Consider the following 13,086-nt stretch of genomic DNA (forward strand, 5'->3'; position numbering starts at 1 on the left):
AGTAGGGGAAATATAAATGGAAAAAACAAAACAAGTATGGAAGCGGTTAAAACAAAGTAAAACTGACTGTAATGAAGGTGGAAGGGAGAGTGTTCAAGGGTGCAGTTTCAAGATGGCAATTCTGGGTAACTGAAATGAAGGTCACACCCACAAGGGAACCAGGTAGACTGAGAAGGAGAAGAGGAATTTCATTCTGGACCCCAGCAGTACTGCAGGAAGATGAATCCGGTTACCAGGCACTAATACTGAGTTGGTTTTAGTTCCACAGAGCTGACCCCAAGGGAGCTCAGGAAAGCATCAGGAAAGGATGCAGGAAGAAGAGCGAGCAGCCCAAGACCAGCCCTGAGACATGGAACAAAGTCATCCAGTTTCTCTTCAAGCCTTTCATTCTACTCTCTCAAAAGAGGGCCCTGCTGCCTAATATTTGTCAAAAAAAGAAAAAAGAGAAAAGGAAAAAAAATTGAGGACAATTGCCTCCCTTTCTTTTTCTTTCACATCATTCTGAAATTTCTCCAAATCTCATTTATTTCATTCTTGGATGAAGAAGCAGCATCACCATTGTAGGAACCCATGATCCCATCCCCTGTTCCCATGCTTTAAAAACACCATTTGATCCTTCCCTCTCTGCTAGCTCTTTGTTACCAGCTCAGACTGTATTCCATCTCCTCTAAATCTCCTATGAGACCAGAAAGTGACATTAGAATAGATGCACCTTGAGGACAAGGACTATTTTCTACCTGTCCTTGGTAAGCATTTACTAAATGCTTGACTTGAATCTATACAGAAGTTAAACTGTGTATACCCTTTGACCCAGCAATACCACTGCTAGATCTATACCCACAAAAGATTGAAGATAAAGGAAAAGAACTCAAATGTATGAAAATATTACAGTAGCTCTTTTTTGGGGTGGTAAAGAATCAAAAACTGATAGGGTGCCAATCAATTTGGGGAATGGCTAAAAAAGTTATGTTTTTTTAAAAGATTTTATTTATTTTGAGTTTTACAATTTTTTCCCCTAATGTTACTTCCCTCCTCCCCACCCCCCACAGAAGGCAATTTGCCAGTCTTTACATTGTTTCCATGGTATACACTGATTCAAATTGAATGTGTTGAGAGAGAAATCATATCCTTAAGGAAGAAACATAAAGTATAAGATATAGCGAGATCAGACAATAAGATACCAATTTTTTTTTTTTCTAAATTAAAGGAAATAGTCCTTGGCTTTTGTTCAAACTCCATGGTTCTTTCTCTGGATACAGATGGCATTCTCCATTGCAGACAGCCCCAAATTGTCCCTGATTGTTGCACTGATGGAATAAGCGAGTCCATCAAGGTTGATCATCGCCCCCATGTTGCTGTTAGGGTGTACAGTGTTTTGCTGGTTCTGCTCATCTCACTCAGCATCAGTTCGCTTCCCTGAATTCCCATCCTTCCTGGTTTTTCTAATAGAACAATAGTGTTCCATGACATACATATACCACAGTTTGCTAAGCCATTCCCCAATTGAAGGACATTAAAAAAGTTATATTAAAGTAAATGCTATGGTACACTATTTTGCAATGATAAATGATGAAGATGATTTCAGATAAAGACCTGTATGAACTAATGCAGAATAAGGGGAATAGATTCAGGGGAATCTACAACAATATTGTAAAAATTACTTTGGAAGACTTGGGCATTCAGATCAAGATGAAACTCAGGATGAAAACCCTGAGAGAGAAGTGATAAATTCAGACCGCAAACTGAGACATAATTTTTTGGATGTGGCCAATGTAAGAATTTGTTTTGCTAAATAAACTATACATGTTTTTGACAGAAGCTTATTCTTTCTTGTTTTTTTTTTTTTAATGGAGATGAGATGGAGGAAAGGACAGGAGGATCTTTGTTTGAAAATAAAATTTAGTTTTTAAAAATGTATTTTAACTTGTTTTAATCAAGGAAGTTTAAATGAAATCTGATAAATATATGGGAGACACCTGGTAGAATTAATATTTTGACACTTTCTCAAAAGCCTTTTTTAAAAAACACAACATACAATAAACACAAATGAGCTTTTATTTTTCAGTTTTGTATCATAAAATGAATGAGAATTCAGACATAGTGTCTAACGTTTTCCCATGCAACATACTAACTTCAGGTGCCATTTTTCGAGTCACATTTCTAGTACATTCAATCTATGAAGAAAAAGCAAATTGTTCTAATTTTTATGGGGGAATATTTCAAACAACTCATAGAAACTTCCCCAAATCAAAAAGATGCTTCAGGTTTTGAGATGGGAGCTTTAAGTTCTCATTTGAAAAATGGACAAGTATTAGAAGGAACGCTAAAGCAAGTCATTAAAAGACAAAGTTCATTAACACAGTTGGAATAGGATATCTTCCAAACTTTGTAGTTCATAGAGGAACAAAGATATTCAAGGATATTAAGTAGAACTATGAATCCTACAAATGCCTTTTTCCTGTCAGAACATAACAATGCACTGACTGATGATTAAGTTACCCTTAGTTCTAGAATCCAAATGTATGTGGTCAACAAGTATGCTACCACATGGACGCCTCCCACATCTAGGGATATTAGGAACATAGATTGTGTAGAAAGACAGATGATCTGGATATTGAGTAATGTCAAAGGCAAATAAATATATAGGATAGGCAAAGCTCTAACCTGTTAAGCTCCCTGATGGCCCGGAGTCTGCGTATATAACGACGACAGCTTGGCAAAATAGAGAGGTGGTGGGCATGCAGTGTAAGGAAGAAGCATTCTGTAGGGAATTTCGGCTCAGAAAATGGAGACTGATCTCCATCTAGGAAAGCAAAAAAGGGAAAGTGAATTTTAGAAACTATAATTTCACTGCCATCATGAAAATGCTTTTTAAAATGAATTAGGACACATTGGAAACAGTCCATCATATAGTCAAATCTTCATTGAAAGATTCCCCCCCCGCCTGGCTTGGTTCCAAAAAAAAAAAAATTATTGCCAATGCAAAATTCAGCAGAAAGTTTTATTGCTAATGAAAAATCAAAAAATATTATAAGAAAATGTGAAAATACTCAAATGAAAGTGAATAAACAATAAAATGCCAGATGATTAGTAACATCAGAATATCATAATCCTAAGAGCCTCTAAGAGTCAACACTCACAAAGTTCAGACATCCAACTAGTAACTTCCTCCATTGTTGCTTTCACTCGTGTCTCATCACTTGGAAGAACAATACGACACCGTGGATGGAATATATAGGTAGGATCTATTGTCTCTAGCTTGATCTTCGTGCTTAACTGCTGCAGCACCCAAAGGAAATTCAGCATAAATCCATCGGTAGACACCAACCGATCGTCTGTCTGTTAAACAAGAAGAGACATCCTGGGTCAGAGCAGCTGCATATGACAGAGTGGCTCCAAAACATCACCCTAGGGCCTCTACTCCAGAGCAGGCAGGATCACCTGTTTTTGACAGGGGACTGCGAGGCAGATCATACACACACACACACACACACACACACACACACACACACACACACACAACCATATTCCTACTTTACAAATAAGATAACCCATCAAATGTCCAGCTACATTTGAAGAACATTCTCCCATGCTAAGGTGGACTTCAGTCAAGCTCTCTGGTCACACATTGAACTTCTCATCAAGCTGGGGAGGTGAAGGATGGCATGGGCGTCTGGATGTCCTTACCTGCATCTGCGCTTTCTTCATGTTGGCATTGACAATAGCTGCCATGTAACTGAGAGCTGCCTCACGAGTTTCACCATTCAGCAAAATACTATGTAGAATTTTGAACAATTCTTGCTGAAATTTGAAACAAAAATGAACAGATTAGTTACCTTGAAGAATAAACATCTAAAATCCCTAAAAAAAAAACCAAAAACCAAAAACATGATGAGAGCAGCACTCACACAAGTGGTACATCCATACCCAACTAGATGAGAATACTATCTTGAGGGGGCCAATGAGTATACTGGAGCAACAACAGACACCAAAGCTTTGAAGAGGGATGGACAAAGGGGTGTTTCTACTGTACAGTACCATCTGCTTGGTCTAACAAAGAAATAAATACTTAGGGCGTGCCCAAGCCTGAGAGGACTCTACTTGGAAGTTTCAGTTTAGGTTCTGGACAAAAAGGATTCATGAACTTTTTAACATACTGTGGGACAAGGGAGAGAGGGAAATGTTTCAACACAAACATCTTAACCCTGGAAAGACATCTCAAGCCTGCAAGTTCTCCAAGAGATCATCAGCACAAACAATGCAGGGCAGGAGAAAATGTCAGGTCTTTGAAAGAAGTGATTATTATTGACCCAGGGCCTAGTGTGGCATCTTGCAGACAACTAATGCTTGCACAATTGAGTTTTTGCCATCTTCTTGAGGTTAGAAGAAGCCTCCCATAGTGGGACACTTACTCTGGCGGACTCCAAGTAATGCTGCAGTGACTGGCTGACTACTCGTGTGTTCTCTAGGGTAATGGCAGGCCCTGAGAAATACTTTTCAACCACCTTTGCCTGGAAAAGAAAGAAGATGGTCAAGTTCCAGAGAGCAGCATTTAGAGGAGCAGGTCAACAAGCAGGTGAGAAGCACAGAGCATCCTGTCAGGTACTCACATCATCCTCAGCAAAGACGGAGAGACTGAAGAAGGCCCCCAGATAAGAGAGTCTTTGCAACTCCCGCCCAGAACCTGGGCTTAAGGACTTCGGCAGCCACAAAGGCAAAGAGGCGACCTGCAAAGACATGGAGGCTGTCAACAGCCAGATCTCTGTGCAGGCAGTGTGCATCTAAGGAAGACCTCTGGCTACTGAGCTCAAGTCTGGGATGGTTTCTTATCTCAGTCTCAGACAAGTTCATTCACCTTTGTAAGCTATGACTTCAATTTTCAAATTCTAAAGCAAGTAATTTGAATCAAAATGAACTCACCCTACCAAAAGATTCAAGGAATTTCTCTTCTGTATGAGTTACTTATTATTAATGAACACTCTCTAATCAGAAATTCCTTGAAACATAATGACTTTAATTGTATTTCTTCTCTTTATGCATTTAGGTAAATACATGTCAAATAAAAGTCTTAGGAGTAGTACCAAGCATTGATTACTTAATAACACAATATTACTTCAAAAAAATTATCGTTACTGCACATTTGAAATTTTGTTATATTACTTATAAATGTTTTTTTTAATAATCATAGCTCACATTTACATATTGTCCAATGTTTAATCAAATACTTTCCTTATAAACAGGTAATGTTTCCAATATCATTATTTTAGGGAAATGTTTTAGACTTGTGGTATGACTGTTGGGAGAAAAAAACTAAAACACTTACCAAACTACAAATGGGATGGGTTTTCCCAAATTTTATTTCACAGAGTTCACCTAATGCCTAAAATTACAACAAGAAAAAGTTAGTCAAATATAGATCAGCTAATACACATAAACAGCTGCCTATCAAAAAAAACCAAGCTAAACCCCCCCCCCCCAAAAAAACCACAAGCTACTTTCTCCCTTATATAACTTTAACAAGTAGTAAGGAATAATAAATACTGGTTCTGGCTAAAAAAAAAAAGGGGCTCTTCATCTATTTTAGAGGTTAGAAATGGCTACTGCCCCACAAAGGAATACAAAATTCTACAAAAATTTATTATAGCTAACTAGTAATTGATCTACATAAAGCCATGGATTCTGTCTAAAGCATTATTCTGGCAAGAAAAGATACTCTGACTGGCATCTTCTTAAAATCTGCAGGTGCCCTTCCATGTGAAGCTTGTTTCCCTTACGTCACTTGATTCTAGATCAACTGTATTAGGTGTGCTGATGTCAGAGTCCCCATGCTGACGAAAATGAAGCCAGCCAAAGCTTTAAGGGATGGTGACAGGAGCAGCCTCTGCACAGCACACATGAGTAGTCCCAATTCCTGCTCAGATGATCCACACAAGCTGCATGCCAACTAAGGCCTTGCCCTCCCTCTGGTGCAAGCATCAATGATGGCACCCCATCACACTATTGTCTCCTGGAATAGAGGCTTTTTGTCTTCTCACCAAGACTAGGACATTCTGTTGACATTTAACACCACAAAGTCTCATCTCATTTGAGCAAGTGAGCTTAAATCCACAAAAGAAAAAGCTAAAATAAACAAGAAGAGCTCCATTTTGGGAAGGAAATGTTCATGTAATTTTTAAAAAGGAGAAAAATAGAAAAAGAAGACTCTTGTTTAGGAGGTTGTTTCCAGTCTGTGCTCCATGTGCTTGTCTTGTTCTCTTCAAGACTGATGCCTCAGTGATACCATATGTCTTACACTGAGTACATGACTGGACAGACCCACCCGGGACAGGCAGTGGTGGTGGTCCTTAACACCAAGACAGTACACAAGGACAATTTCTCTCATTGTTTGATCATTTTTAAATTGTAGTCTTTAAAATGACATTTCTTCCCAGAAGGATCTCACAGACTCAGGGTATCTCATCTGAACTCCTCATTTTGTAGAAGAAAACTGAAGCCTGAGAGGTTTTCCCCAAAACATGCATATGGAGGAGCAATGATCTGAATCATGTTTTTCTAACATTCCACCTAATCCTTCTCCCACCAGACACCTTGAGTTCCCATAGAAGCAAGAAATGCAATTTAGTAAGCAGAGCATTCAGGAAAGAAGCCTTTTCATTCAATTACACACAACAAAATATTTTTCCTCTAGTCACTGTCAAAACTTCAAAGCCTGGGAAATCAAGCTCTCCTTTTTTTGATACCACCACTCATCACCAATCATAATTCAATGAGGATTTAGCTGAAGAAATCTATCCATATTGTACATTATATTCTAACAGCTGGGCAGAAATGCAGTAGAAAGACAGAATTTCTCTGCTAGGAAACAAAAATCTAAACATGAATCTCAGTGTCAAGTTGCAAATAAAGATGACTGAGTTATCTGAGGAGATTCTGAGCAAAAATATACCATATAAATATAAAATGAAAAATTCCCAATTAAAATTATGATTTGCTTTAATTTGTGCTTAGAATTTCTTTTAATAAATTCCCATTCCAAACATGTTATGTTCAAGTACTAGATGATTTAGGAATTTAAACTAATTATAAGTTGCTTTTACCCCATCCTATGAAGAGACACATTTTAGTAGTTGTTCAACTCCTGAAACATTTCCCAACTCGGGGCATGAGCAAAACACTATCTTCTGGGCTGCTAATGGATTTCTATAATTTATCTCACTACACCAAACAATCTAAAAAAATCATATTGGATTATAACAAGTTAAAATTTTAAACTATGAAAAATAAGCAAAGATTACTTATCAATGAAAAAGGGAGTTGGCAATATTAAACATGATCTCTGGGAAAGGAAAATTATCTATTAAAGAGTTAAAAATAAAGCTTTACCATAAGGGGGTATTTAAAGTAGTCACTATCAAGGGAGCACTCTTTGGCAGCAAGAGCCAAACCTTGTAAAATAGGGATAAAGATCTGGAAAAAAAAAAGAAAGAAAAAACACAAAGTTAAGATAATTCAAAACCTGGAATCAGATGCATCTGATAAAGCCCCATTACATTCAATAAAGCCAGGCTCTTTAGCATACAGATAAGAAGCAAGGTGCCCACCCATTTGAGTGAGGTTCAAGGCTTTCCTTTAACAGAGCAAGGTCTGAAACTCTGAGCATCAAGGAGTGAGCAAAGACCACCCCATTTCCTCTTATGGTCACCAGTACATCTTTCTTTATCTTACTGGAACTTTCGGCGTACTTGCTTTATTCCCTTTGCTATTAAAAGACCTTGAGAGAAGAGACTATGATCCTTTGTATCTTAGGTACCTGGGGTTTCAACAGACTCTTGTGAAACTTATCAGACCTCCTCCAAGGATTTGGACATGACAAGCTTGTGTTTACTGAATGAAAGGATGAATTAATAGATGGATAGATGGCTTTGTGGCCTTAGTGGGCCAAGCTCATACAAAGAGCCTGCTGAGAAGTTCCTCTATAGAAGGTCACCTAATCAAACCATATGTAATGAAATCAAAGCTGTTGGTTCATGGATTTAGGGAGGAAAAATTCTTAGCACGTTTAATTCTGTTCATTTTACTGATTCAATTTGGGGAGATGAACAGCAAAATCACTATCAAATCTCCTCTATTAGTTCAAATAGTCCAAAGAAATACACAGCATAGTATTAGATTGCTTTCTGTCAGGTAGGGAAAGGAAGGAATGAGAAAAATGTAAAACTTGAAACCTTGCAAAAAAAAAAATTGTTGGGGTGACTAAGTAGCATAGTGGATAGAGCACCGGCCCTGGAGTCAGGAGTACCTGGGTTCAAATCTGGTCTCAGGCACTTAATAATTGCCTAGCTGTGTGGCCTTGGGCAAGCCACTTAACCCCATTTGCCTTACAAAAAATAAAAAAATAAAAATAAAAAAAAATTTAAAAAAAATGATTGTTGAAAACTTCTACTGCATGAAGTTGTAAAATTAAATAATTATAAAAAGAGAAAATACCTAGCATAACAAAAAAAATTTGATTAGTCTACTTTTACAATGAATGAAATTCATATTGTCATCTGATAACTGTTTTGGGGGGGGTTGCACAAATTTAAGAAAATATTTTCCTAGATACTCTGGACATATGACCTCTACAAAGTTTATTCATCACATTTTGCCCTTAGGTCTGAATTCATTCATCTAGAGGTGGTCCTTGAGCTTTAATGAAAAGATTTTACAATTCAATATAGCCAATCTCCTAAGTCAAAATAGAGAAATATGTTCCCAATCCAAATGTATTTCAATTTACCATTTATTATCAAATACAGACTACTTTATTTTTCTAGAGAAAAAATTCAATGACAAAATAAACAAGGAAGCAGCATCATTTAAATAAGAGCAAAAATCTGGGTTAAATAACCTGGTCATCAGAACTTTAGTTTTGGGGCAGTTAATTGGTGCAGTGGATAGAATGGATAGAGTGCCAGCCCTGGAGTCAGAAGAACCTGAACTCAAAGGATATTATGTGACCTTGGGCAAGTCATTTAATCCCACTGTCTCATAAAAAACTAAACCAAAACAAAACAAAGAAATAAAGCCTTTAGGTTTTCTAGAGAAAAACTTAGGGTAAATATAATGGTCATTATTGAGATAATTCTGATCATGCTTATAAAGTTATTGTAATAACTCCAGATGCAAATGAAATTATTAATAATCCTGACTCATACTCATTCTACAAATGCAATACACTACTGTAACTTATCCTTTCTCCCTTCACATATAATGGGCAGCTAGGCGGCATAATGGACAGAGCAACAGGCAGAAGGATGACTTTTCTTGAGTTCAACTCCAACCGTAGGCACTTACTAGCTGTGTGATACCCTGAGCAAGTCATTTACCTCAATCTGCAGGAGTTCCCTCATTTTTAAAAATGAGCAGGAGGAAGGAGGAAATGGCAAACCACTTCATTATCTCTGCCAAGAAAACCCCAAATGGGGTCATGAGAAGTCTAACAAAACTGAAAAGGCTCAACAATAGTCTTTCATACTCACAGCTATAATCCTAGTTCTGGCCCTCATTACTTCACCCTGCCTACTGCCAACAGACTTCTAAGAACCTTGGTTTTTGCTGTCTCATCTCTCCTCACTTTAATTCACCCACCACTCAGTTGCTAAAGTAATTTTCCTAAAATAGAAGCACGATGATATCAACCCTCTACTCAACAAACTGCAGGAAGTCTCCAAGCTCAAAAATGAAATCCTCTGGTATTTATAATCCTTTAAGACCAGGTCCCTTTCAACGTTCCCAGTCTTCTTCAACTTTCCCCTCTGTCCTCTACAATTCAGTCACTGGTCTCCTCGCTATTTCTCAAACACAATTCTCCCAGCTTCCTACTTAGTGGCTGATCACTGGCTCCCTCCTGGTTTCCCCTACCACTTACCTCCAATCCCACTGTCTGCAGGAAGTCTTTCCTAGCCCCCTTCCTTTCATCGCCTAGATGCTGGTGCGCTCCCTTCCATATGGGGGGACTTGTTGTCTACTTGTAGATATACTTCACATAACTAGTTTTTACAGATTGTCTCCATGATTCCAACAGGAGAGCCTATTTAGAAAAGTGCCTGGTTGTGGAATTTGAACAATGACCAAAGACTATTACCTTCAATTTTTTGGGGAAAAAACCCCCATTATTTCATTATGTAATTTTGCTATTTCTTACACTTTATTTTTCTTCCTTAAGGATATGATTTCTCTCTCATCACTTCAACTCAGATCAGTGCATAACACGGAAACAATGTAAAGACTAACAGAATGCCTTCTGTGTGTGTGGGGGGGAGCAAGAATGGGGGAAAATCGTAAAACTCAAAAATAAATAAATTCTTAGAAAAGTGCCTGGCCAGAATAATGGCTCAATAAATCCTGCCTGATTGATTTGATTATGCCTAAAAACTACTTAATAGCCAAACCAGGGTGACCTACAGGCCAATAGATCCCTTTATTTTTTTTAAGCATTAAGTGAACCATCATCTCTGAGAACAACTTAAAAGAAAAAAGAAAAATAATCTGCTTGGGAGATGGAACTGTGAAACCTTTTTATTTCTAAAGGTTCAAATGTGAAGTTCTCACTCTATGTATATAATACAGGAATGGTATACCTATGACTCCAATCCTATCTCTAAGCTTTCATATCACTTTATTCTATGATAACTTAAAAGCAACATTGTGGCAGAGAAGGTCATTGAGACTTCAATAACATACCTAGTTTTACAGCTAAGTGCTGGACTTACATAAGATCACTGGACCAAATTGTCACTATCAATGACTTGTGAAGCTTCCACTGAATGCATCTTGCCTCCAATTATCCTACCTTATGGTATCAAACTGTCATAATCCCTGTTTAAACTTGAATGTATTTGCTTCTTAACAACTATTTTGAAAAAAAAAAAAAAAAAAGCAGATCTTTTTTACTGTTAGAAATGGCTCTGAGAACACTTGCTTGTGGACATAGGCTAATAGGCCCCCAAACCACCCTTGGTTTTGTTTTTGTATCCTTAGCATTTCTGCAGAGCCTTGAATATTCTGGGTACTTACTAAGTAAGGGATGAATTATTGACTTTGAGGTCATTTGGATTCCCAAAGACCTTCATCACTCACCCCATTCCTGTGGGGCACTAAGAGGCAGTGGTCAGTCCTGTCAGATGCCCTTTCTACTCTATTCTGATGCTTCTTGAAATCCCTCCTACAGGCACATGGCAGGGGTAGTAGTCTTTTCAAAAACATGTGTGGACTGTCTGATCAAGCTCCCAATCCAATAAACATTCACTAAGCACCTGCTAGGCAACAGGAAGGCAGAGATGGAGAAGAAGAGATCTGTTACTTTTTTTTTAGTTTTTTATTTTTTGCAAGGCAATGGGGTTAAGTGGATTGTGCCTAAAGCTACACAGCTAGGTAATTATCAAGTGTCTGAGGCCGGATTTGAACTCAGGTCCTCCTGACTCCAGGGCTGGTGCTCTATCCATTGTGCCATTTAGCCAACCCAGAGATCTGTTACTTTCAAAAAGTTTATCATCTACACAGGTAGGAGGTGGTGAGGGCAAAGGGGAAGAACAAAGAGTGATTTCCTAGAAGCTTGGTTGAACAAGGGGTCTCTCAAAGGAGAAGAATATGTTTACAATCTTACCTAATAATGAAATGTCTTTCCTTCCCAATGGAAAGAATAACTTTTTTTGGATATGATTTTTATCCTTCAAATGAAAGGAAGCTACTAGTTATTGCACATTTGGAAATACTGCCCAGGTCCCTTCTGCCAATATCCCTGGGAGCTCATGGACTGCAATACCGGAAGTTTCTTACCTGTTTGAACACTTCTTCATCCTGGTGGGTTGTTCTCACCAGCTCTTGGATGAAACCAAATGGGAGGTTTCTACACAGCATATAAGGTACCAAGAGAGACTGCTGCTGCATGGATCTTTATTCATACAGAAATCAAAAACAATGAAGGTTGTGCATTAGGCTTTAACCCAAAGAAGAGTAGAGAATCTCATATAAAAAACAAAAGACTTGAGTTTTTAGGTGTTAAAATTCTTTGGCTATATACTATGTTAACCATTTACAAGAGGGCTCAGGAAAATTTGTTTCCTCACCTGTACTTCTATCAAGTTCTCTGGGCCATGTTTGGTAAAGAGTAACTGGGACTTTTCAAAACAACTAGTACTTTCCCTCCAGGAAAGGGGAGGGCAAAAGAAGGGGTAATAGGAGAAGGAAGAGGGAAAGGCAGAGAGGTGGAGGGGGAAAGGAGAAGGGGAAGAGGACAGAGGACAGGGGAGTGGAGGGAAGAATCCAGAGAACTTTTCCCCAGATATAGCTTTTTTTAAAAAAAGCACAAAAATGTTACTTTATATCCATGAACCAGCCAGAACCTTGGAAACTTCTGGGAATCATTCAGAAACAACTAAAACTATTAATAATCTTAGGGAGTCTATACATTTTATTTTTTTTACCAGTACTTACAGACTCTGTTCAGAGAACAGAGCCTCAGATTATATTTTTTTTAAACCTATACAAACATAGGAACACAAGAAAAAGAGAACACAAAAAAGTTTTACCAGTCAAAAATAAGGAATGCTCTCAATTTTTCTAGGGAAGGGGAATGAACACTGGCACATCTAAAACCCATTCTGACACATTGTGCTCTAAGGGCCTTCCCAGGTGAATGACATGCTTCAGTTACTGTTACTTAGAGAATTCAAGTTACTCTGAATCATGGCCTAAGCAAAGCATAATGAGATAGAAGGCCAGGTAGGGGAGAAAATTGTATTCTATAACTAAATGTAACTAATTGGAAGATTATTTAATGTCTTAGTCCATTCATGCCTTCACTCTTCTACAAAAAGTTGACCTTGCCTGCATCTACAAAAAGTAACCCATGGGTTTATAGGTTTAGCCTATGGATTATTAGTGAGGTCTAACTATTTTAACCCATACTCATGCAGATGTTTTTTTTTTAAAAATTCTTGACTCAATGATTCTGATATATACCATGCAGTCAAGACTACAGTTATCTTAAGAAGGTATTATAAAATTCTCAAAATAAAAATTGAATTTCAATTTATTTCAATC

The 13,086-nt window shown here is 37.8% G+C and overlaps 1 protein-coding gene across 3 annotated transcripts in view; it reads right to left on the reverse strand.

Moving 5' to 3' along the window:
* The window catches only part of UBE4B (ubiquitination factor E4B), a 124,791-nt gene that overhangs the window by 33,694 nt on the left and 78,011 nt on the right, over positions 1-13,086 (reverse strand). For all 3 annotated transcript variants that reach the window (XM_074218490.1, XM_074218491.1, XM_074218492.1), the window contains 8 exons: positions 11,821-11,935; positions 7,384-7,467; positions 5,324-5,380; positions 4,611-4,727; positions 4,413-4,511; positions 3,688-3,801; positions 3,141-3,339; positions 2,665-2,803 (listed from right to left, as the gene is read on the reverse strand). In XM_074218490.1, coding sequence (XP_074074591.1) covers positions 2,665-2,803; positions 3,141-3,339; positions 3,688-3,801; positions 4,413-4,511; positions 4,611-4,727; positions 5,324-5,380; positions 7,384-7,467; positions 11,821-11,935 — 924 coding nt within the window. The remainder of the gene's footprint in view (positions 1-2,664; positions 2,804-3,140; positions 3,340-3,687; positions 3,802-4,412; positions 4,512-4,610; positions 4,728-5,323; positions 5,381-7,383; positions 7,468-11,820; positions 11,936-13,086) is intronic.

This window comes from Macrotis lagotis, chromosome 1 (genome assembly GCF_037893015.1).
Source record: "Macrotis lagotis isolate mMagLag1 chromosome 1, bilby.v1.9.chrom.fasta, whole genome shotgun sequence".
Taxonomy (NCBI): domain Eukaryota; kingdom Metazoa; phylum Chordata; class Mammalia; order Peramelemorphia; family Peramelidae; genus Macrotis; species Macrotis lagotis.